The sequence below is a fragment of the Leuresthes tenuis genome, unplaced genomic scaffold (genome assembly GCF_036924035.1).
Source record: "Leuresthes tenuis unplaced genomic scaffold, fLeuTen1.0.hap1 SCAF_2, whole genome shotgun sequence".
Classification (NCBI taxonomy): domain Eukaryota; kingdom Metazoa; phylum Chordata; class Actinopteri; order Atheriniformes; family Atherinopsidae; genus Leuresthes; species Leuresthes tenuis.
The window spans coordinates 2,652,868-2,677,328 of record NW_027325356.1 but is presented as its reverse complement, the minus strand read 5'-3'; the positions used below and the strand labels follow the sequence as shown (position 1 = coordinate 2,677,328).

The following is a 24,461-nucleotide window of genomic DNA, read 5'->3' as shown; positions in this document are numbered from 1 at the left end:
CGAGATTAATCTATTAGAAGCCTTGCCTCCCCAACAGAAGCTGGGCAGCTGCACGAAGCTCTTCAGTTTACTCTGGGGAGAGTGAGCTGGTGCCTTCACAGCCTGTTGACAGAAAGTCAAACTTTCGTTTTCAGCCAACAGGAATCATTGGATCCAGGCAGCTCGAAGCCATGGGACAAGAAGGAAGCCACAGTGAGGAAATGGATTTGGCTCAAATTCAGGAGCTGTGCATCATTTTTCTGAAGGAGTGCCCGAGCGGCGCCTTGCACCTGCACGAGTTTAAGAAGATCTTCGGGGTGCAGAGCACCTCTGCAGAGGAGTCGCTCTTCCTCGAGACGATATTCAGCTCCTTCGACACCAATCAGGTAAAAGATGCAGTTGTTTTTGTGCTTCTCTGGTTTAGTATTCCTGTTTCCCTCAGTTCTCTGTTAGTCTCCAGTTCCAAACCCATCTCCAGTGTTAATGATCCTCTTTGATCAGTCTCTGATCAGCATTCAGTCTCCTGGGTTCCTCTCATTCTTTGTCAGATCCTCGCCGTAGACTCCTTGTTGTTCTCTCTTGTTTCCTCCCAAGTTTTTTTTGCATTTTCTAGTTGTTTCCAGCTTTGCTGTGATTTAGATTTCTGGAATAAACCTTTTGGAGTTCTGGTTCTGGGTCCTACCTTCCTGCCCCTGCGTTTCCTGTCAGTTTTATAACGTGTAACTCTGCTGTTCTTGTTCACAGGATAAAACGCTGGATTTCCTCGAATATGTTGCAGCACTTAACTTGATCCTACGAGGCAATATTGAAGACCGGCTCAAGTGGTCCTTTAAGATGTACGACAAGGATGGGAATGGAAAACTGGACAGACAGGAGGTGAAACGGATCATAAGGGTAAGGGGGACTCTTTCAGTTATTTCTCTTCTTCTTTGGTGAATTGTTCCTATGATAAGAAAAAAAAGGATTATAAGGAGGATTTCCAGCTGATGTGTCAAACTGTAAAAACATCACCAGGTTTCATAACCCAAATCTTCTAAAGCTGTGCTGCACTAACCCAGTAAAGAGGGATTAAGGCCAGAGGTCAAGACCAAATGAAGAAGCTTCATTGTATAAGGAGATGTAATCGTGGTGATCCTAAGTGCCTTTAACCCACAGATCGTGTTGTAATGCAGTTAAGAAGGTGTCCTCATTCTGCCACCTTTGGACCTTTCAGCTAACTTTCCAGAGTTCTGGAGCCAGCGTTTAGTTGCTGCGTCCCACCTTGCTGGCTCAGGGGTGCGACCACATCGGCCCTAGATGCAGCCTTTAACAGAAGCTGCAGCTCTTCAACAGTAAAAACAGCAAAAGGCCTCAGGTGGCCCAGGTAAAGAAGCCACCTGAGGTCAGTCAGGGTGGAAAGATCTAACTGATCCTTTAAAAAGCTTTGACTGGGAGGAGGAGAACTTTCACTAATCTGAAACTTTATTTTCCGCTTTACAGTAAAACCCAAACAATTAAATGAAAATAATCAGATTTTAGAAATCAAATTAAAGATAAAGATTCTGTCCACATCCAAGAATAATCTGTCAGACTTCAGCAGTTTATGGAACCTTAAATATTTTAGTTTTCCAGCTCAGACAGAACTCAACCCAACGAAAGTGAAACTTTGGCTCTTTATGTGACTGTTTATCTGTTTAACTTTAACAACAAATCAAAATGAGGTCTTATTTTGTTAAACATGCATTAATATTCAAACTCCCTCATTCTGGAGACTCTTATCCGGATCCTGTTGCTGCTTTAATCAACTTAGAGGAAAAACAGATCTCATAGATGTCCTCCACAGACAGCTCTGGGTGTGTTTAAGACTGCAAACTGTTCCATGTTGACGCTGTGAAGTTCATGGACGGAATTACTCTTTCTTTAAGGTTAAAGCTGCATTTGGTTAAAAACGCATTTCATGTTTTTCACACAGATTCTTTACAAAATCAAGCTTCAGACGAGCGACATAGAGATGAGTCCATCTCAGATCTGCGACCGACTCTTTGAGGTTGTCGACCAGAACGATGACGGTAAGCAGAACAACGTGTGTTTCAGCCTGTTGTGTGCTGGGTTTTTAAGGATCTGAGTTTTCTCACTGCTCATCGGTCTTTTAATGCTCTGATCTCATCTCTTTTTTAATACTAAACAGCAACAAGTGTGGTTTAAACGTTTAAGAATCGTTTAAGAATTAACAGTTTCACAATGAAATCCCTTTATGGGCTTTTGAGTTAATATGCAGATGGATTTTGCACTTTTATTTTATTGTTACTGTATTTTAAAGGCTGCAAAGCATTCCATATGTTTTCTTTTGCTGTTGGTAAAAGCTACACCACGGTTTGGGGGTTTGAGTTCAGACAGATTCAACAGATTTTCTACTCTGCAGTTAGTTAGAGTTAAACATGTGAGATAAACGGGTTCAGATCTGAATAAATGAGATGGTGGGAAAACGTGGTCAGATATTTGGGCTTTTTGTCAACTGTCACGATCCGTGAAAGCACTGGAGGCAGATGCAGGGTAGAATCAATAATCAGATTTTATTTATGTAATGATAGTCACTTGATGAGCAAAGTAATAGATTATAAACTCCTAACTCACTCTTCTCGATACCTATGGAGAGGAGAGGCTATAAAACTTATCAAAAGAAAGTTCTCTCCACGCTAGGAGGACAAAACAAAAGGTTATATAATTCTTACAAATAAACTTATCCCTCTCCGAACCGTCTATAGAAATTTAACAAAATCAATAAACAGAAAGAGACTCCTTCTAATGGAGTTGCTATGAATGTTAAAGTTATAAATCAAAGACACTCCTCTACTGGAGATACTACTGAATAAAAGACAAAGACAAACTAAACTTAACTTGACTAAATCTATGGCAAAAAACTTACAACAGAAAATCGCTCTCAAGGAGGAAATCATTAATAAATAAGATCTTTGATACTTTTACTTTGGAGGCTAGAGGAAGAACGCTCGAAAGACAAATTCAACACACTGGCAACGAGACACAGACTAAATACACCTGAGGAACCAAGGGGAACAGGTGGAAACACTTTGGGAATCAGGGAAGACAATAAGACACGGGAGGAAGAGCAAGTTACCTGAAACGAGAGGAGTTTGTTAATTTCAAAATAAAACAGGAAGTGACAAGATAAGGTACAAAAAACCTAAGAGCCTCTGTGAGACCTGACACTTTTATTGTGACGCTGCTGCTTTACGTGAAGGTGACTCAGAGGTGGACGTTTTTGAGATATTTAGTTCTGCGTGTGGATAAAAGAAAGCTTATCTAACTGTGACTGTATTTCCACTTCACAGGTCAGATAAGCTTGTCAGAGTTCATGGAGGGAGCTCAGAAAGATGAGTGGGTCATGGACCTGCTGAAGCTGGACGTGAACGCCTCCGGCTGGGTCATCCAGAACTGCGGCAAATTCCCATGATGCTCCACATCCAGTTTGTTTGTCTTACAGTGAGCTGCTGATTCTATTCCTTTGGTTTTAAAGGTTTGCCTCCTGTGCCTCCATCATTTTAAGCTGGGGCCATTTGGAGCTGAAGGGCGGTGCTTTTTTTAATGAGGCAGCTCTGTTTGCTTTTGAGGGCCGGTCCAAAGGTCCAGGTCTCCGCCGGACGCTGTGATCTAAGCTCAGCAGCGTGATTAAGTGTATCATTAAATGAAGAATATTTAATTGTTACATATTAACATTTATCACATTTTACTTGAAATGAGTAAAGAACCAAATTAACTTTTCATTTTGATTGGTTAATTAATTTATTATTATTGAATTTAGACTTTATTGTTCATTTAAATGTTCACTATTCATCTTATTCTCACATTTATGGTGTTCGTGGTGCAGTTATAACCCTGCAAACTTTTATTTATCGTGCTATAACTCAGCGATTCATTAGCTGTAATTCAGGGATTAGACTTTGAACTGAAACTGTCTTGTTTTGGTCTCTTAAGAACAGCAGAAGAAGATAAACACTGAATATGATTTATTTATTTGTTCAATAACTCTATGAATATGTCATTGTTGTTTTCTGTGTATTTGCATGTAAACATGGAAGAACAAAGCACTAATGTCCATGTGCACATAAAGCTGAAACTGATCTGAAAACAGTGGGTTATGGTGATAGGTTGTGGTTTAATGCTGCAAAATGTCATGGAAGAAAAAGAAGATAACACTTTGTAATAAGAGTAAAAAGAAGTTTGGTATCTAAGTAAGCCATTAAATTAAATTCAGCTGGTTTGATCCTATATTAACGCACATTTGCATGAGGAAACTGTATTGAATACAAACTAATTCCTTGATAATTTGACTAATTTAAGCTCCAGGAATGAATGAATCACCTGCATTCATGCATCCAATAGTTCAACAACACTTTGTTGTACGAAATACAGAAGAAAGCGTTGGTTGCTCCTAATCATTTATGTGAAATGAGCAGATTCAGACTCTATATTACGGGTGTTTTCAATAAGTAGGTGCAGATATGAGCGTAGATAATGACGAACAGATAGACAGACGGGAAAAACACGGAGCTGGTTGCACAGATTCTGATCAGATCGAGATCTGGAATGTTTAGGTCAACATATCAGGTTCTTTGTTTTTCTCAAGCTGCTCCTCAGCCAGAATGTGTCATTTCCTTATTTTGCATTGACCACACAGTGCTTCTGCATTCTAGAGATGTGGAGAAACTTTGAGTTGATGATCAGTTTGTGCTTTAGGTTTGGAACAACCATCCATAAGCAATGATTTAAAGTGTGCAGAACATTGCGTTGCATTCTAAATGTATGATCAATATTAGTCACTTCAGATCCTATTTGTTGTGAAGTTGTGGCTGATCAGTGTGTTTCTGCACACGTGCATGTTTCTGTTCAATAAAAGAACATTTTGTTGCATGTTTTCTTCCCCTGTTGTTCCTTAAATCTCCACTAGGAGTCACCCAGGAATCTAAATTGAACGCCTGAAAACTTTGAACACCTCAGGGACTAATCCCAGTTAAATCTGGCTGCTAATCAGTTTCTGGGCAGGAGCTTAGGTAATGGTAGCAAAGGGTGTCTGCAGTTAAGACAACATCATCACAGAAACTGACCAGTTAAAAGAAAGTCTCCATGATAGTGAACTATCAGCAGATGCTGAGCTCAGAGACCTGAATCGCTCACCTTTAAAGTTAAACTGTGGTCAGCCAACCAGAAGCAAAGGCCCTCAAAACACTGCTGTAGCATTAAATAAGCATTTTAAGCCCTGAAACTCTCCAGAAGAGCAAAATAAAAACCTTCAGTGACAAAAAAAGAGAAACGAGGAGCTCATTCAGGATGAAGAGATGGCAAAAAAAAGAACAGAAACTGGGAGGCAGAATGAATATTTCTGAGGGACGGCTCAGGTCAGGTGGGTCGGGGGAGATGTCGGCTGTATTCCAAGAAGAAAGCAAAAGAGTGATTTATTTCACTTTATTTCATGTTGAAATCATGCTTTACCTGTTGCTGAATTAATTGTGAATAATTGATGCTGTGAAAAGTGTCGCATATCATATCACAAGCTGAAAATATGCACAGGGTGGTAATGCACTGCTGCCAGCTGCTGCTGCTGGAATCAGAGCAAAGAAATGCAACAATCTTTTATAGTGGTTGTCCCTGAGGTGGGCTTCCTGGGTTCTGTGCTCCGTGGGGGCTGCTGGGGGCTGCTGGGGGCCCTCTCTGCCTGCTTCTGATTGCTTGGGGGGGGGCTGTGGATTGTGTCTCTGTACACTTATACTAGTCCAGTAGCAGTTGATGTGTTATCCTGTGGTTTCAGGTCATCTATATCCACAGCTGTGTTGTATGCGATTACCGCTTCTTGTGCTTGTTTTTGTTTGTTTGTTTGTTTGTGTGTTTGTTTGTGTGTTTGTTTTTGTTTGTTTGTTTTGTTTGTTTGTGTGTTTGTTTGTGTGTTGTTTTGTTTGTTTGTGTGTTTGTTTGTGTGTTTGTTTTTGTTTGTTTGTTTTGTTTGTTTGTGTGTTTGTTTTTGTTTGTTTGTATGTTTGTTTGTTTGTGTGTTTGTTTTTGTTTGTTTGTGGGTTTGTTTTTGTTTGTTTGTGTGTTTGTTTTTGTTTGTTTGTGTGTTTGTTTTTGTTTGTTTGTGTGTTTGTTTTTGTTTGTTTGTGTGTTTGGTTTGTTTGTGTGTTTGTTTGTTTTTGTTTGTTTGTGTGTTTGTTTGTTTGTGTGTTTGTTTTTGTTTGTTTGTTTTGTTTGTGTGTTTGTTTTTGTTTGTTTGTGTGTTTGTTTTTGTTTGTTTGTTTGTGTGTTTGTTTTTGTTTGTTTGTGTGTTTGTGTGTTTGTTTTGTTTGTTTGTGTGTTTGTTTTTGTTTGTTTGTGTGTTTGTTTGTTTGTGTGTTTGTTTTTGTTTGTTTGTTTTGTTTGTGTGTTTGTTTTTGTTTGTTTGTTTGTGTGTTTGTTTTTGTTTGTTTGTGTGTTTGTTTGTTTGTGTGTTTGTTTTTGTTTGTTTGTTTTGTTTGTTTGTGTGTTTGTTTTTGTTTGTTTATTTGTGTGTTTGTTTTTGTTTGTTTGTGAGTTTGTTTTTGTTTGTTTGTGTGTTTGGTTTGTTTGTGTGTTTGTTTTTGTTTGTTTGTGTGTTTGTTTGTTTGTGTGTTTGTTTTTGTTTGTTTGTTTTGTTTGTGTGTTTGTTTTTGTTTGTTTGTTTGTGTGTTTGTTTTTGTGTGTTTGTTTTTGTTTTTTGTGTGTTTGTTTGTGTGTTTGTTTTTGTTTGTTTGTTTGTGTGTTTGTTTTTGTGTGTTTGTGTGTTTGTTTTTGTTTGTTTGTGTGTTTGTTTTTGTGTGTTTGTTTTTGTTGGTTTGTTTTGTTTGTTTGTGTGTTTGTTTTTGTTTGTTTGTATGTTTGTGTGTTTGTTTGTTTGTGTGTTTGTTTGTGTGTTTGTTTTTGTTTGTTTGTGTGTTTGTTTGTTTGTGTGTTTGTTTTTGTTGGTTTGTGTGTTTGTTTTTGTGTGTTTGTTTTGTTTGTTTGTGTGTTTGTTTTTGTTTGTTTGTGTGTTTGTTTTTTCTCTGCTTGTCTGCTTTCAGGAGCTCCTGGTGGCTCTAAGGCTGGATTCCCCTCAGAGGCCATGTTGTTTTTTTACAGGTGTAGCAGCTGGTTGTCTGGTTTTTGTTTCTATTTTTGTTCTGTTTCCTCTTCTTCTTTCCTTGTCCCCCGGTCCGGTTCAGTTCTATTACATGTCATATAATGTAAACAGAAATAAATAAATGGGCATCAAGGGGAGCTTTACGTTTATAAAACTTCCCTTGGCAAAGCAAATCTATTTGGCATCAAAGGTATTCAGACTACAGTTCTGCTGCCATAATGCTGAACAGGACGGGGGGGGGGGGGGGACAATCTCTTATGGTTCAATGACTATTCGAAAAATCAAAAATCATTGCCAATACTCCGATTGAGACTTTGTTTTGTGAGAAGTTTGAGGATTCACAAGAATAATCATTTGTGTGCTTTTTTCCCAGATTAGACCTCAATATGTCCCAGAAACACCAGCTTTTACAGAATGGTCCCCTGGACCCTGAGAACTAAAGCAGATTTGCTGTTTTAAGGCACATGTTCATGTTCCTTATGATGGAGTTTCTGCTCATGAATATGAATCAAGCGTCAGGCATCCATGTGAAATGGTAACTTTACTGTAAACTGCAGCTTTGCATTGAAAACTTGTCAATAGATGGAGTTTAATCACGGATATTCTCGTCATTTCTCTACTGGACTTTATATTATATATTATATTTCCCTGGCTGATTTATTTCCACAAAGCTGATACAAATAAGCATGTATTCATCCATCATTTATTTATGAGTAGAACAGAATGCAGACTCTTGATCGAATCCCTCTTCATCAGCACCCCTAACCCAGTCGGTTCTAGATGATACCGAACCGAGCCATCTCTCTCAGGTCTGCTTCAGTGAACTCCTCCCAGGGACAGACGACTGCAGCGTCTGCAGGCAGAAAACCAAACATGAGGAGCATTTCAACACAGAGTTTTAGCCTCAGCATTTATTCACACTCACCTTCAAAGCCATCCGTCCCCTGCGAGCTGTTGTCGAAGCTATTTTAAGGGAAATACAGATGGTTGAGGTTACTTTCCTGCTGTCTGCTGGTAGGTGAATAACATTAGAAACGACCCATCTCACCTCTTCTGTCCAGGTTTGGGAGCTTTGCTCTTGAACTGTCTGTTCTCCTGCTGCTGGAACTCAGGGGGTGCAGGCTTGGTGCCTTCTGCTGCTGATGTCGTGTTCATCTTAGGGACTTTGAGATGGTATAACCTGTCAGAGATGGAGATGTGCATCTTTGAGAACTCTTTAAGGACAACTTAACAGAACTTAACACAGCAGTCAGAAATAACAAGTTAACGGGTTGTTCTGACTGGTGAGTTGTCAGTTTTGTGAAAGATGCTAACATCAGACGCAGTTCCCATCTACATGAGTTAAAGACAGCAGCTGTGCTGAGAGATTGGCTGCTTTAATATGCAGAACAATTCATTAGAGACATAGATGTGGCGGGGAAGTGTGCTGCATTTACATTATTGTGCCAATAGCATCTCTGGCGTCACTTTCAGGGCTGAAGCGGGGATAATTAGAGCTATTCTAGCATGTTGTGGTGTAAATGGTTCACTCACAGTGCATTTATAGCCTGTTTTTTTATTTATATGCATATATATGTACAGTGTGCAGTGCTGGAACATGTGGGGTTCAGAGTGATGGATGTGGACACACTGGGAATCAAACTACCAGCCTTCCTTCTGGAAGACAACAAGATGAGCCAGTGCCGCCCTGTCAGAGTGAAAGGCTTTGGGCTGAGATTGACCGGGTGCTCAACAAAAGAAATCTCATCATATCTTTGGCCTAAATGGCAGCTAAAAATGCTCCAGCAGTGCACATCCGAGGAAAGTGGGAACACAATGCTTCTGCAGCTCAGACTCAGGCTTCTCCGCTTCTCTGGCACTTTATTCTGCGCACGTCCGGGTTCAATGACAGCCGGAGCTTTTATCAGCTCAGTGGCAGAGTTGAGCTGCTCCCATTGGCTGAACCGCTCTGTTTACAGCCTCTGAGTAACAGCTGTGTGCAGGAATGAGAGAACTGATTCAACAGCAACTTCCTAAATAAACCTCCTAAATCATCCTGAGAAGGTTTCACATTGGAGGAAGGTTTTAGGGAAAATTACCCCCATATGGAGCATAAATATTCTCTTTTTTGGTTGCAAAGCAATGCTCCAAACAGCCTCTAAATGACTAAAACAGACTAAAACAATCCTTGAACATTAGCAACAACATTATTTATTATTAGATCTTACATATCAAGTTGGCCAGTGTTCCAAGAAGGTCCCCTGCCAGCTTGGAGATTTAATTAATCGCGTAATTTAATTTAAGTTAATGTTCTGGGACGAGGCCAGATTATATCAGAGATGATCAGCTAATTATAACAGATGATGTTCAACAAATTTGGCAGCTGAACCCAAAGCTGGTCATCTGCAGCGGTCCTGCTGTGATAACTGGGGAAATATTGGAAGGTGGTCTTCCTCCAGACAGAAACACTGAATTAGATTAGATTAGATCATTAGATATGTTGTGGTGAACATAGAATAAAATATACCGTTAAAGATAAAATCAAACAAAGTACTGCATGGCTGAACTAACTTTTTATGGATGACAACTGCCCTGAATTCCCTCCAACCCTAACCAAACGGCGTGTCATTTAATGCCATAAAAAGACAATTAAAAGGCATCAAAATACATCAAATTTACATATTAACGGACCTTATGGTCTGTTTACATCCAACAACATCATGTCACCAACATAAAACAGAGTTTTCCTCTTAGAAGAAAGATGTAGAACCTCCACAGTTACCTCCAACATTAAAAACTCTTTTGCTTGGTTTCAAGCTTCTGGATAAATTAACTCTGCATACATTTAATCTCTCAGGACAATAAACCCACCTTTCTGTCTGGACGTCAGAGATTTCTCTTTGCAGAGAAGAAGCCAAAAAGCAGCTGCAAGACAAAGAAGGAGTCCTCTATCTTCTTGCAGTCTCTCTTTTGTGCCTCATCCTCCCAACACCTGTGTTTATACGCCTGCATGGATCAACCTCCTCCAGGGGATGAGACGGATTTAGGGTCAAGGTTTATCACTAATCCTCATTAATTCAAGATAACTGGGGAATTCTCAAAGGGACTTTTTCAATGGCAGTTTAAACATTTAGAAACATTTATGCTTGAGATTTGATGATGAATCTTCACCAGCTTGTGTTTCTTTACGTTTACTCGTGAAGATTTAAAGAATTTTAATCGCTGAAGGATACCTGACGATAAGATGGAACTGATCACATTGATCAATCGTTTATGATAATGATGTTAATTTATGATGTTAATGTTGCTTTTTGTTTGTATGAAATTATCAGAAGACAAAACAAACAACTCTTAACTCTGTGCTCAGGGACAAGATGGTGACTCATGGGGATGATAAGAGCTTGCATAACAACAACTGTGTGGCCTGATTCTACCGAGACTCTCGACCAGTCTGCCTCTCCGATGGATATAATTATTAAATGATTAGCTCAGATCAACTCAGCTTTATTCTATAATAACCTGCATTTAAACCTGAAGCCTAAAGAGGTTTACAAAGCAAAATCAGAGCAGCACAGAGAAAAGGTTTGATATAGAATAGATGCTTTATATGTTCTTCTGCAGTTTTCATGTAAATGTTACCCTTCAGCATCTTTTAAATAGTCTAAATAGTTTAAATAGTAAATAGGATGGAAGCTGTACTAAATACTGACATTAATATTTAGGAGTGAAACAGGTGCTGATAAAAGTCTTTTACAAAGTCAGGTAGATTTTCAGGGTTTAAACGATGGAGGAGGACCCAGATGCAGGCAGGAGCCAGAGAGAAACTTAAGGGGTTTAACTCAATATAAATAAAAATCACAGCAACGCTGGAGGAACATGGGACTAAAGAACTAGAAAACACAAAAAACACCTGAGAGAAATAACAAAACTTTGGAGGAAAACCATGGGCAAGAGATGGCGAAGATCTGACCAAGACTGAACGGAACCTGGAGGCTAAATACTGTGGGGAGAGTGATTAGTGATAGGCTGCAGCTGATGGAAGTTAACAGGAGAGAACTGAGGGAAACGGGAAATGGCAAGACTAAACTAAACTAAACAGACTAAACTAGACTAAACTAAACAGACTAGACTAAACTAAACAGACTAAATAAGACTAAACTAAAAAGACTAGACTAAACTAAACAGACTAAACTAAACAAACTAAACTAAACAGACTAAACTAAAAAGACTAAACTAAACAGACTAAACTAGACAGACTGAACTAAACCGACTAAACTAGACCGACTAAACTAGACAGACTGAACTAAACCGACTAAACTAAACAGACTAGACTAAACTAGACAGACTAAACTAGACAGACTGAACTAAACCGATTAAACTAGACAGAGTAAACTAAACAGACTAAACTAAACAAACTAAACTAGACAGACTAAACTAAACAGACTAAACTAAACAGACTAAACTAGACAGACTGAACTAAACCGACTAAACTAGACAGAGTAAACTAAACCGACTAAACTAAACCGACTAAACTAGACAGATTGAACTAAACCGACTAAACTAGACAGAGTAAACTAAACTGACTAAAGTAAACAGACTAAACTGAACAGATTAAACTAAACAGACTGAACTAAACCGACTAAACTAAACCGACTAAACTAGACAGACTAAACTAAACCGACTAAACTAGACAGAGTAAACTAAACCGACTAAACTAAACAGACTAAACTAAACCGACTAAACTAGACAGACTAAACTAAACAGACTAAACTAAACAAACTAAACTAAAAGGAAACTAGACCACCAGAAAAATACAAAATTACAAGGATCCTGACATAGATTGCATGAATTCATCATTACTTTGTGATTTTGGGTTCTTCAGAAGGCTGCATCTCGGCGTGGTATTTAGCAACGTTGTCTCACAGCACCGGGGTTCCTGGTTTGAATTTCCTGTTGAGTTTACATGTTCTCCCCGTTCTCTTCACATTCTCTGGCTTCGTCCCTTCACCCAGAAACATGTTGAGGTGAGTTTGGCCGTCGGAGAGAATGTGAGTGCGAAAAAATTGATGGATGGATGGTTCTATAGAATACGGGAAATGGCAAGATTAAACTAAACAGACTAAACTAAACAAACTAAACTAAACAGACTAAACTAAAACAAACTAAACTAAACAGACTAAACGAAACAGACTAAACTAAACAGACTAAACTAAACAGACTAAACTAAACAGACTAAACTAAACAAACTAAACTAGACAGACTAAACTAAATAGACTAAACTAGACAGATTAAACTAAACAGACTAAAGTAAACCGACTAAACTAGACAGACTAAAGTAAACAGACTAAAGTAAACAGACTAAACTCAACATACTAAACTCAACAGACTAAACTAACCCGACTAAAGTAAACAGACTAAACTAAACAGACTAAACTAGACAGATTAAACTAAACATACTAAACTAGACAGACTAAACTAAACCGACTAAACTAGACAGACTAAACTAAACCGACTAAACTAGACAAACTAAACTAAACAAACTAAACTAAACAGACTAAACTAAACAAACTAAACTAAACAGACTAAACTAAACAGACTAAACGAAACAGACTAAACTAAACAAACTAAACTAAACAAAACAAACTAAACTAAACAAAACAGACTAAACTAAACAGACTAAACTAAACAAACTAAACTAAACAAACTAAACTAAACAAAACAGACTAAACTAAACAGACTAAACTAAACAAACTAAACTAAACAGACTAAACTAAACAGACTAAACTAAACAGACTAAACTAGACAAAACTAAACAAACTAAACTAAACAGACTAAACTAAACAAAACTAAACAAACTAAACTAAACAGACTAAACTAAACAGACTAAACTAAAGCACCGGGGTTCCTGGTTTGAATTTCCTGTTTAGTTTACATGTTCTCCCCGTTCTCTTCACATTCTCTGGCTTCGTCCCTTCGCCCAGAAACATGTTGAGGTGAGTTTGACCATCGGAGAGAATGTGAGTGCGAATAAATTGATGGATGGATGGTTCTACAGAATATTCAAGTGTAGTCCCATAAGAAAATGAGCCAAAGGTACTGATGCTGAAATATTAGCATCACAAAAAAAAGGATAAAACATTAAAGATTGTAAAGTTCATCTGTATCTGTTGTTTCGTAAAGGATGGTGTTCAGATGACATGATGCAAATCTGTATCAATATGTTTATTAACCTGAAGGAAAATCATAGAAATGGGTTGATAATTAGGCCGAACTGTGGTTTTTTTTAGCCTGACCTTAACCGACCTTAACTAGCAGCAAAGAAGAAAAGCGGAAACAACACTGCTCACAGTAAGATTGATCCTGACTTTTATTCATAAATGGAAGATGTGAATAAGAAAAGGTGAACGGAAACTGTAACAGTCCCAAAAATGAAGATGTGACTCTGGTCCTCATAGTGAAGTGTGACAATAGCAAGTAGAAGGAATGTATTTAGTCCGAACTAAGATGCCTTTTAACCTTAACCAAGAGACGTTATTGCCTAAACCCAACCAGGAAGTGACAGTTTACCTGTAACCAAGGCAACTAAATGGCTTCCATGAAGGTGACGCTTGCTTGAGGCGATGTCAGATTTAAGCATGCTAAAATTTGCAAAGAAAAATGTAGGAATTAAAGTTTGGAGCATCAAACATCAGGTCATTTTAACATTTTGGGGGCTTTCATAGTTATGTTAGCAGCTTAAACAGCAAATGTAACATTTATGGGGCCCAGAAAGTGAATTTTCCATTTTTTTTTCTCCCAAATTCTGGACTGAGACAGCACTGAATAAAGAGAAATATAGTTAAGCTCCATTAAAACTCAGATTAACACCATTAATATGTAAATGGCTGATTTATTATTGGTATAAAGTACAATCTAAGAGATAACCGACCTTTAACTCTTCTAAGATTGGAAAAACCAGAAGAATCAGAATGGATATTTGTATTAAAAAAGCTTTATACAAATTGCACATATTTACAGATATTTATGCTTTTTTGTGAGTTTTAGAATTACAGAAACTGAACCACCAACAATGCAGGAAATGACTCAGTTCATATCGGGATGATACCCGAGAGCCCGCCCCTCTCTGTCAGGTTTGGACGGCTCCAAACTCTCAGCTCTACGTCACCAAAGTCCTCCGAGGGACAGATCACTGCAGAGTCTGCAGGCAGAGAAACCAAACATGAGTCGGCATGGACCAACATCTGACTCAACATGAAACTCAAACTCACCGCCAAACCCCTCCATCGCTGGCGGGCTGTTGTCAAAGCTATGAGCGAAAAAAGACAGATTTAGAAGTTAGAAATGCTGCGTTGGTTGGATTTCGTAATGTGTGAGTGTCGGGATTTTGTCTGACTGTTTGTTTTTGGTTTCTGGGTTCGAGGCGGGGCGGGGCAGGTCTCCTGGGAGTCTTGGGCAGGTCTTCTGGGAGTCTTGGGCAGGTCTCCTGGGAGTCTTGGGCAGGTCTTCTGGGAGTCTTGGGCAGGTCTCCTGGGAGTCTTGGGCAGGTCTCCTGGGAGTCTTGGGCAGGTCTTCTGGGAGTCTTGGGCAGGTCTCCTGGGAGTCTTGGGCAGGTCTCCTGGGAGTCTTGGGCAGGTCTCCTGGGAGTCTTGGGCAGGTCTTCTGGGAGTCTTGGGCAGGTCTCCTGGGAGTCTTGGGCAGGTCTTCTGGGAGTCTTGGGCAGGTCTTCTGGGAGTCTTGGGCAGGTCTCCTGGGAGTCTTGGGCAGGTCTCCTGGGAGTCTTGGGCAGGTCTTCTGGGAGTCTTGGGCAGGTCTTCTGGGAGTCTTGGGCAGGTCTCCTGGGAGTCTTGGGCAGGTCTCCTGGGAGTCTTGGGCAGGTCTTCTGGGAGTCTTGGGCAGGTCTCCTGGGAGTCTTGGGCAGGTCTTCTGGGAGTCTTGGGCAGGTCTTCTGGGAGTCTTGGGCAGGTCTCCTGGGAGTCTTGGGCAGGTCTTCTGGGAGTCTTGGGCAGGTCTCCTGGGAGTCTTGGGCAGGTCTTCTGGGAGTCTTGGGCAGGTCTTCTGGGAGTCTTGGGCAGGTCTCCTGGGAGTCTTGGGCAGGTCTTCTGGGAGTCTTGGGCAGGTCTCCTGGGAGTCTTGGGCAGGTCTTCTGGGAGTCTTGGGCAGGTCTCCTGGGAGTCTTGGGCAGGTCTCCTGGGAGTCTTGGGCAGGTCTTCTGGGAGTCTTGGGCAGGTCTCCTGGGAGTCTTGGGCAGGTCTTCTGGGAGTCTTGGGCAGGTCTTCTGGGAGTCTTGGGCAGGTCTCCTGGGAGTCTTGGGCAGGTCTTCTGGGAGTCTTGGGCAGGTCTCCTGGGAGTCTTGGGCAGGTCTTCTGGGAGTCTTGGGCAGGTCTCCTGGGAGTCTTGGGCAGGTCTCCTGGGAGTCTTGGGCAGGTCTTCTGGGAGTCTTGGGCAGGTCTCCTGGGAGTCTTGGGCAGGTCTTCTGGGAGTCTTGGGCAGGTCTCCTGGGAGTCTTGGGCAGGTCTCCTGGGAGTCTTGGGCAGGTCTTCTGGGAATCTTGGGCAGGTCCTCTGGGAGTCTTGGGCAGGTCTCCTGGGAGTCTTGGGCAGGTCTCCTGGGAGTCTTGGGCAGGTCTTCTGGGAGTCTTGGGCAGGTCTTCTGGGAGTCTTGGGCAGGTCTCCTGGGAGTCTTGGGCAGATCTTCTGGGAGTCTTGGGCAGGTCTTCTGGGAGTCTTGGGCAGGTCTCCTGGGAGTCTTGGGCAGGTCTTCTGGGAGTCTTGGGCAGGTCTCCTGGGAGTCTTGGGCAGGTCTCCTGGGAGTCTTGGGCGGAAAGGTGGGTTTATTGTCCTGAGAGATTAAATGTATGCAGAGTTAATTTATCCAGTCATTTTCCAGAAGCTTGAAACCAAGCAAAATAGTTTTTAATGTTGGAGGTAATCGTGGAGGTTGTACATCTTTCTTCAAAGAGGAAAACTCTGTTTTATGTTGGTGACATGATGTTGTTGGATGTAAACAGACCATAAGGTCCGTTAATATGTAAATTTAATGTATTTGCTGTCTTTTGATTGTTCCTGCCACCACACCCGTTCCTCGTCTAACCTCATTAGGAGACATTTATAGGAGCTGTGAGTGTTTTCGTCTCAGCGGCAGCTTTACCTGAGTTTGTATCTTACAGCTTCCACCAACCTTGTCAAACCGGCGGATTACCTGTCAGCCGCACCTTACCTGCCTGCTCGCCCCGCCCCCAACTCAAAGCTAACAACACAGCCCAAACCCCCTCCTCCTGCTTGGATTTCACCTGGACTAAAAGTAAGGACAGACGTTTCACTCTTCACCATATCCCTGGAACCTGGAACAAACATCTAATCTTTTTCCTCTCCCTGCAGTTTCCCAGCTCCCCTGCATTCAGATTCTACCTTGCATATCCACTGGCTGTAAATAAGTCCTTTCTTGCATATCCTCTGTCTGCTATTGAGTCCTTGTGCCTTTTCAGGCGGTGAAGGCTTTAGCCGTGACAGTGTAGTAGAAAATGATCCGAAAATGACCACATCTGGCACCAAACTGAAAGTGAAAAGCCTTTTAAATCAAATGTAAATGTAAGATCCACTTAAATATCCCCTCCCTGTATTTTACACTCTGAACTGGACGCTCCAGTCTACGACCGGGTGCAAAGGCTACTGAGTGCACCTCCTTCAGCCAATAAATTCCTCCCAAGAGAAGACAGACACCAATAAATCTGGGTCCTTGAATGCTAAACCAAAGCTACACAGGGCAGAAAAAGCAATGATGTGTGAATTAGCAACAAAAAAAAGTGTTTTATGCGGCAAATTTAGATCAATGTTGATGGTTTAAGTGAAATCTCAATTTCTTCAGTTCTAATCTTCACAAATAACATCCCACTGACTGTAAAAGAAGAAGCCGGCATAAACCAGGTAGTTTGAATAACTTTATTTTATAAAATTTAGCACCCGTATGTACACACATTTCAAGCATTTATCGTTCTGTTAGCTGGAGAATGGGTCGAGGTAGAAGTAGTATTACCTCAATCATGAGTTCACATTAAGTTTTATAGACAAAGATGGAAGAAAGTACAGTATAATACATTATAATACAATCTGATTACACCTTCTGTGAAGATCGTGTCCATAATGCATCATATGTACAGTCATAAAACATCAATGCACAGTGCAAATGTAAATATCTCCACTGGTTGGTTGAGAGAAAAAGCCCAACAGCGACTGCTGCACCAACACTTGATTAAATCACTCTTCCTCAGCTCGTGGAGGTGTAGAAAGTCCTCTGTGAGGCTTAGATGATGCCAAACTGAGCCAGGTTGTTCAGCTCTTCCTCACCAAAGTCCTCCCATGGACAGATCACTGCAGAGTCTGCAGGCAGAGAAACCAAACATGAGGAACGTGTCGGCATGGACCAACACCTGACTCAGCATGCAGTTTACACACTTACCGTCAAACTCCTCCGTCCCTGGCAGACCGGTGTCAAAGCTACGGTGAAAACAGAAAGAAAGAGAAGTTAGAAATAGCTGAGCTCCAGTTAGATTCTGCTGTGGAGACGCTGGGTGGAAACTACAGCCTGTGAGCGTAGAAAATGATCCATTGACTCACCGTTTCTGCCCAGGTTTGGGAGCTTTGCTCTTGAACTGTCTGCTCTCCTTCTGATTGAACTCAGAGGCGACGGCCTTGTTGCCCTCTGCTGCTGCTGCTGCTGCTGCTGCGTTCATCTTGTAGACTTTGGATCACAAGGAAGGAAACATTGCTTTTCACTTTCCTCTAACGTTGCATGTGTTAAAAATAGTCATATAATAAGACTATAATCAGTATCAATTTGTAAAATGATCATAAATGATTGTGGTATTTCCCACTTTTTCACAATAGATGAAAAGAAACACTTTAGAATTAATAAAGGTCAACAAAAGGAATAGTTTGGTAATCTTGAACAAATATTGGTGAATATGACAAATTAACCAAACTAATGAAAAAAAACATTTCAATCAAAAGTAATAAAACCAAATGGACCCTAAGAAGTGCAGCGATATCATGTTAAATAACAGAATAGAGCGTAAAACTCCATAAATAACTGTTTTTTGTTGTCAAGGCGGCTTTCTGGCAGGTAATCTGTCTACATTTGAGATCTCATAAAAATGAACTTACTTGTTTTGTGTCGAGGAGATTTCTCAAAAAGCTGCTGAAAGACAAATGAGTCTTCTTTCTTCTCGCAGTCTGTCTTTGTTCGTGCAGTCGTGCATCTTCACACCTGTATTTATACACCTTCGTGGACCAACCCGACGGATTAAGGGTAAAGGCTTATGAGTAATCCCCATGAGAATCCTTAGTGGGACACTTTCATCAGAATTTAATTAGGAATCCTTTGCAAGATGTTTTTCTTTCAGTTGTTTCCATAATATATAAAGAAGGTCATCTTTAAAGGATATCTGACAAATCTGAGAGTCACTTTAACAAGATAATTAATGATAAAGACAAAGAGAACGATAAAAAACGCATTACGAAATCCAACCAACGCAGCATTTCTAACTTCTAAATCTGGCACAAATCAGTGCTGCTGTTATTTGTTATTTGACTCTTCAGGTTTTCCTTATTTGCATCAGAGTCCAACAACAAAACAAACAGATCAGTGTCGCATCACATGTGTTGGAACAGCTGTTCAGGGATGAGACGGTGACTCAGAGGATGAGAAGGGCTTACATAACGTGTTCATATCAGCAGGGGGGGTGAGTCAGCCTTTCCACCTTTCAAATGTGCCTGTCTCTGTGTTCATGTGTGCAACACCCCCATTTTTATGTTTCAGCAGAAGTGGGGGCTGTTACAACACCCTCATCCCCTTTCTGACAGACATGCTAAACAGTTTGTCCTGCTTTATAGGGCGTCATCGGACTGACGCAGCGTTTCAAGACACTAAGAAAAACTCATCAGTAATAAGTGAGCTGATTCTTGTTTACAGACTAAAGACAGCACAGAGGAAACACCTGGAATTCAATTCAATTCAGTTCAGTTTTATTTATATAGCACCAAATTACAACAAATGCTTTATCAGAAAGGAAAGTTTCAGCCTGATCTTAAAGGTAGAGAGGGGGTCTGCTTCCTGAAGCCAAACTGGCAGCTGGTTCCACAGAGAGGGGCCTGATAACTGAAGGCTCTGCCTCCCATTCTGCTTTTAGGGGCCTGATAACTGAAGGCTCTGCCTCCCATTCTGCTTTTAGGGGCCTGATAACTGAAGGCTCTGCCTCCCATTCTGCTTTTAGGGACCTGATAACTGAAGGCTCTGCCTCCCATTCTGCTTTTAGGGGCCTGATAACTGAAGGCTCTGCCTCCCATTCTGCTTTTAGGGGCCTGATAACTGAAGGCTCTGCCTCCCATTCTGCTTTTAGGGGCCTGATAACTGAAGGCTCTGCCTCCCATTCTGCTTTTAGGGGCCTGATAACTGAAGGCTCTGCCTCCCATTCTGCTTTTAGGGGCCTGATAACTGAAGGCTCTGCCTCCCATTCTGCTTTTAGGGGCCTGATAACTGAAGGCTCTGCCTCCCATTCTGCTTTTAGGGGCCTGATAACTGAAGGCTCTGCCTCCCATTCTGCTTTTAGGGGCCTGATAACTGAAGGCTCTGCCTCCCATTCTGCTTTTAGAGACTCTGGGAACCACAAGGAAACCTGCAGCCTGAGAGCAAAGTGCTCTGTTGGGGAAATATCCAACTGTGAGATCTTTAAGATGTGATGGAGCTCGGTCATTAAGAGCTTTATATGTGAGGAGAAGAACCTTAAATTCTATTCTGAATTTAACAGGGAGCCAATGAAGAGAAGCTAAAACTGGAGAAACATGATCTCTGCTGTTAGTTCTCATCAGAACTCTGGCTGCAGCATTTTGGATCAGCTGGAGGCTTTTCAGAGAATATGTGGGACAGCCCAATAATAAAGAATTACAGTAGTGCAGTCCTGAAGGAACAGATGCATGGAGCAGTTTCTCTGCATCACCCTGAGACAGGATGTTCCTGATTTTAATGATATTACGAAGGTGAAAGAAGGCAGAAACCTGTTTTATGTGAGAGTCAAATGATAAATTCTGGTAAAAAATAACTCCAAGGTTCCTCACTGTAGAACTAGAAACCAAGGAAATACCATCTAGAGTAACTATATAACTAGACAATTTCTCCCTGAAGCACTCAGGTCCAAAGAGAACAACTTCAGTTTAGTCTGAATTTAGAAGCAGAAAGTTCTGAGTCATCCAGGTCTTTATGTCTTTAAGACAGGCTTGTAGTCTGACCAGCTGATTGGTTTCATCTGGTTTCATAGATAAGTACAGCTGAGTATCATCAGTATAGCAATGGGACTTTATGCCATGCTGTCTGATAATGTTACCGAATGGAAGCATGTATAAAGTAAAAAGAATCGGTCCGAGCACAGAACCCTGAGGAACTCCATGACTTACTCCAACGTGTGAGGAAGATTCTTCATTTACAAGAACAAACTGGAATCTATCAGATAAATATGACTTAAACCAGCCTAATGCAGTTCCTTTAATCCCAATAACATGTTCAAGTCTCTGTAACAGAATGCTGTGATCGATAGTATCAAATGCAGCACTGAGATCCAACAGGACAAGCACAGAAACAAGTCCGCTATCAGAAGCTAACAGGAGATCATTGATAACTTTCACCAGTGCTGTTTCTGTGCTATGATGCACTCTGAATCCTGACTGAAACTCTTCAAACAGATTATTTCTATGTAAATGATCACAAACTTGAGCTATTTTTACTATTTTAACTTTAGACAAAAAAAGGAAGATTGGATATAGGTCGATAATTAGCCAACACTTCTGAATCAAGAGTAGGTTTTTTAAGTAAAGGTTTAATTACAGAAACCTTAAAAGTCTGAGGTACATATCCTGTCAACAAAGACCGATTGATCAAATCCAATATGGAAGTATTGATTAAGGGGAAAACCTCCTTGAACAGTCTGGTTGGGATTGGGTCTAAAATACAAGTTGATGGTTTAGAAGAGACTATTGCTGTTGTTAGCTCAGAAAGATCAACTGGGCAGAAGCCGCCTGAATACAAATCAGGTTCTAAAGATACTTCTAAAGCTGCTGCACGATGGATGAAGGATTCCATCAATCTTCTCTCTGATAGAAACGATTTTATTGATAAAGAATCTCATGAAATCACCACTGCTGAGAGTTAAAGGAACCTTCTGCAAAGTGTTATTATATAAACTGCGTTCAGGAGTTTTCTAATGCAATTTCTATTCAAATAAAACAGTTCAAGTTCAAGTCATTTTTCTTTTGGTGCTGCTGGTACTTCTGCCACCAAATGTGGGGACGGCAGCAAGGATGCTGGTGCTGGTGAAGACATGCGAAATGAGACAGGCGGCAAGAATTAAGGCAGCAGTCAAAGTAAAACAGAGCAGCCAATAAAGCTCAGAGTCAGCAGAGCCCCAAGACACCAGTGACATGGGAAGAGTCATTATAAGCTTGTTTGTTTTTAAGTGGTATCAACTGAGGCAGCCTAACCAGCAGCCAAATATTCTTACTTACTTAAGATGTCTTTTTACAGCTAAAAAAATGACCACATCTGGCACCTAAATGAAAGTGAAAAGCCTTTTAAATCACTTTGCAAGATCCACTTAAATATCCCCTCCCTGAATCTTAGACAAAAGAAGCCAGTATAAACCAGGTAGTTCAAGGAACTTTATTTTATGTAATTTAGCACCTGAATATACACACATTTCAAGCATTTATTATTTCTGTGTGATGTACAGATTCACAAAATTACAGAGAATGAAACTCAAGTTCCGTTAGCTGGAGAATAGGTAGAGGTAGAGGTAGTATTACCTCAATCCTGAGTTCACATTAAGTTTTATAGACAAAGATGGAAGAAAGTACAGTATAATACATTACAATGCAATCTGATTACACCTTCTGTGAAGATCATGTCTATAATGCATCATATGTACAGTCATAAAACATCAATGCACAGTGCAAATGTAAATATCTCCACTGGTTGGTTGAGAGAAAAAGCCCAACAGCGACTGCTGCACCAACACTTGATTAAATCCCTCTTCCTCAGCTCGTGGAGGTGTAGAAAGTCCTCTGTGAGGCTTAGATGATGCCAAACTGAGCCAGGTTGTTCAGCTCTTCCTCACCAAAGTCCTCCCAGGGACAGATCACTGCAGAGTCTGCAGGCAGAGAAACCAAACATGAGGAACCTGTCGGCATGGACCAACATCTGATTTCAACATGCAGTTTACACACTTACCGTCAAACTCCTCCGTCCCTGGCAGACCGGTGTCAAAGCTACGGTGAAAACAGAAAGAAAGAGACGTTAGAAATAGCTGAGCTCCAGTTAGATTCTGCTGTGGAGACGCTGGGTGGAAACTACAGCCTGTGGGCGTAGAAAATGATCCATTGACTCACCGTTTCTGCCCAGGTTTGGGAGCTTTGCTCTTGAACTGTCTGCTCTCCTTCTGATTGAACTCAGAGGCGACGGCCTTGTTGCCCTCTGCTGCTGCTGCTGCTGCTGCTGCGTTCATCTTGTAGACTTTGGATCACAAAAGAAGACGATTAATTGTTTTCTTTGAACTTTGCAAACTGCACAATGTAAAGTCTCCTCATTTACGCTATGAGATGCAGATAAAAGCAAGATGGAATTTAAAAAACTGGAGCTTAAACTCCAGACGGGTCTGATTACATTAGTCTTAAGGATGACATGCACCCTGAATCTTTCCTAAACCTAAACATGTGGTGTAGTATGTAACAATGAAGAAAAACGAGCAAAACGTGCCTAAAGTGGTGCTCTCAATGTGCAAATCCCATGCATATAGCACAGTGGAGGGTTTATCTTTGCAAAAATATGCAGAATCGGCCTTCTGGAAATCTTGAAATCTTAATAAAATAAACTTACTTGTTTTGTTGGGTCTCGAGGAGATTTTTCTGTGCAGAAAAGAAGCCAAAAAGCTGCTGCAAGACAAAGAAGGACTCTTTCTTCTTACAGTCTCTCTTTCTTCGTGCCGTCTTGCATCTCAGCACCTGTTTTTATACACCTGCGTGGATCGACCTCCTCCCAGAGGAGACGGATTTAGGGTCAAGGATTATGAGTAAGCCTCATTACATCCTCAGTGGAGACAGATTTATGAATGAAGATTTACATATTGAGTAGATTGAGATTCAACTATGAATCTCTTCTAATATTTATTGGCTTCACAAGAATACAGATGTTTGTTTTCTGTCAAACTTAATTTAATCTGTAACAGTGACTCCAGAGATTTAAAACAGTCTCTTACTTGTATGAGAAAGTCAACAAAACAAACAGCTCAGTGCCGCATCACATGTGGTGGAACAGCTCGTCTGTTCAGGGATAAAATGGTGACTCAGAGGATGAGAAGGGCTTGCATTACGTGGAACGTGTTCAGATCTTAGAGGTGGTGAATCAGCCGTTCAACCTTTCGAAAACATGTGCGCCTGAGTGTGTGTGTGCATAACAACCCCAGCAGACGGGGGTGTTAACGTTTTCTCATCCCCTTTCCGTCAGACATGCTGAGCAGTGTGTTGTTCTTCAGACACGTCTAACACGGCCGGAACTGGAATTATGTATGTTCCAGGAGACACAAGGTGTTAAAAAGGTATCATTCGTACACGATTTAAAGGGGAACTCCGGTATTTTTAAACCTTATTTCTGGCATGAAATACGTTCATCTGCTCACTGAGAACAGTTTGGTGAAACTCGGCGTCCTTCAGAAGATATTTAGATAACTGGAGATCCATATAACGGAGTGAACGGGGCTTAGAGGATGTAGCCTCTAAATAAGGCATTATCTGTCTTTATTTCACCAATACTTTAAGAAGAATGAATGAATGAACGTGTGCTATAGCTCTGTTAGCTCATAGCTGCTGTTATGTGGCTACTTGCAGCTATAGGAGAGCTAACGGAGGGATTTCTACACAGGCACTCTACTGGGACCCCTTCATCCACACGCCCCCCTGCAGCACAGTTTATTCACTCCGTGCTCTGTGACAGTCGGCTAACTTCACACAGAGTTTGCTGCTGATAGTTTTGTGCAACATGGCAGGATATTTATCAGATTTTGACAACGTGAACGACGACTTTGAGTAAGATGGACGTTCTTACCGGAGTGAATGAGCTGTGCTGCAGCCATGCGTGTGATAAAGTCGTCCCAGTAGAGTGCCTGTGTAGAAATCCCTCCGTTAGCTCTCCTATAGCTGCAAGTAGCCACATAACAGCAGCTATGAGCTAACAGAGCTATAGCCAGAGCCAAACTGTTCTCGGTGAGTAGATGAACGTATTTCATGCCAGAAATAAGGTCTAAGTTTAAAAATACAGGAGTTCTCCTTTAACGTGTCCATAAGCA

General features: G+C 41.0%; 1 protein-coding gene and 2 long non-coding RNA genes across 3 annotated transcripts; 1 reads left to right on the top strand and 2 right to left on the bottom strand.

The window, feature by feature from the left end:
* The first annotated feature begins 170 nt into the window (after positions 1 to 170).
* Positions 171 to 3,430, top strand: LOC140302346 (guanylyl cyclase-activating protein 2-like). Its single transcript, XM_072381177.1, has 4 exons — positions 171 to 365; positions 724 to 873; positions 1,931 to 2,027; positions 3,309 to 3,430. Exons 1-4 carry the CDS (start codon positions 171 to 173, stop codon positions 3,428 to 3,430), a joined length of 564 nt encoding a protein of 187 aa, XP_072237278.1.
* A 4,423-nt stretch (positions 3,431 to 7,853) lies between these two features.
* On the bottom strand, positions 7,854 to 8,267 carry LOC140302344 (uncharacterized). Its single transcript, XR_011914959.1, has 3 exons — positions 8,151 to 8,267; positions 8,028 to 8,065; positions 7,854 to 7,955 (listed from the first exon to the last, which is right to left on the bottom strand). It is a non-coding gene; the product is annotated as an uncharacterized lncRNA (long non-coding RNA).
* An 8,961-nt stretch (positions 8,268 to 17,228) lies between these two features.
* LOC140302343 (uncharacterized) lies at positions 17,229 to 17,778 on the bottom strand. Its single transcript, XR_011914958.1, has 3 exons — positions 17,695 to 17,778; positions 17,537 to 17,574; positions 17,229 to 17,457 (listed from the first exon to the last, which is right to left on the bottom strand). It is a non-coding gene; the product is annotated as an uncharacterized lncRNA (long non-coding RNA).
* Positions 17,779 to 24,461: the final 6,683 nt, after the last annotated feature.

What these genes read in the sequence shown, in the direction of transcription:
- LOC140302346 (XM_072381177.1), top strand. Translation starts at nt 171, where the DNA reads ATGGGACAAGAAGGAAGCCACAGTGAGGAAATGGATTTGGCTCAAATT. An exon ending in GCTCCTTCGACACCAATCAG is followed by an intron (nt 366 to 723) that starts GTAAAAGATGCA and finishes TCTTGTTCACAG; the next exon opens with GATAAAACGCTGGATTTCCT. An exon ending in TGTCGACCAGAACGATGACG is followed by an intron (nt 2,028 to 3,308) that starts GTAAGCAGAACA and finishes TCCACTTCACAG; the next exon opens with GTCAGATAAGCTTGTCAGAG.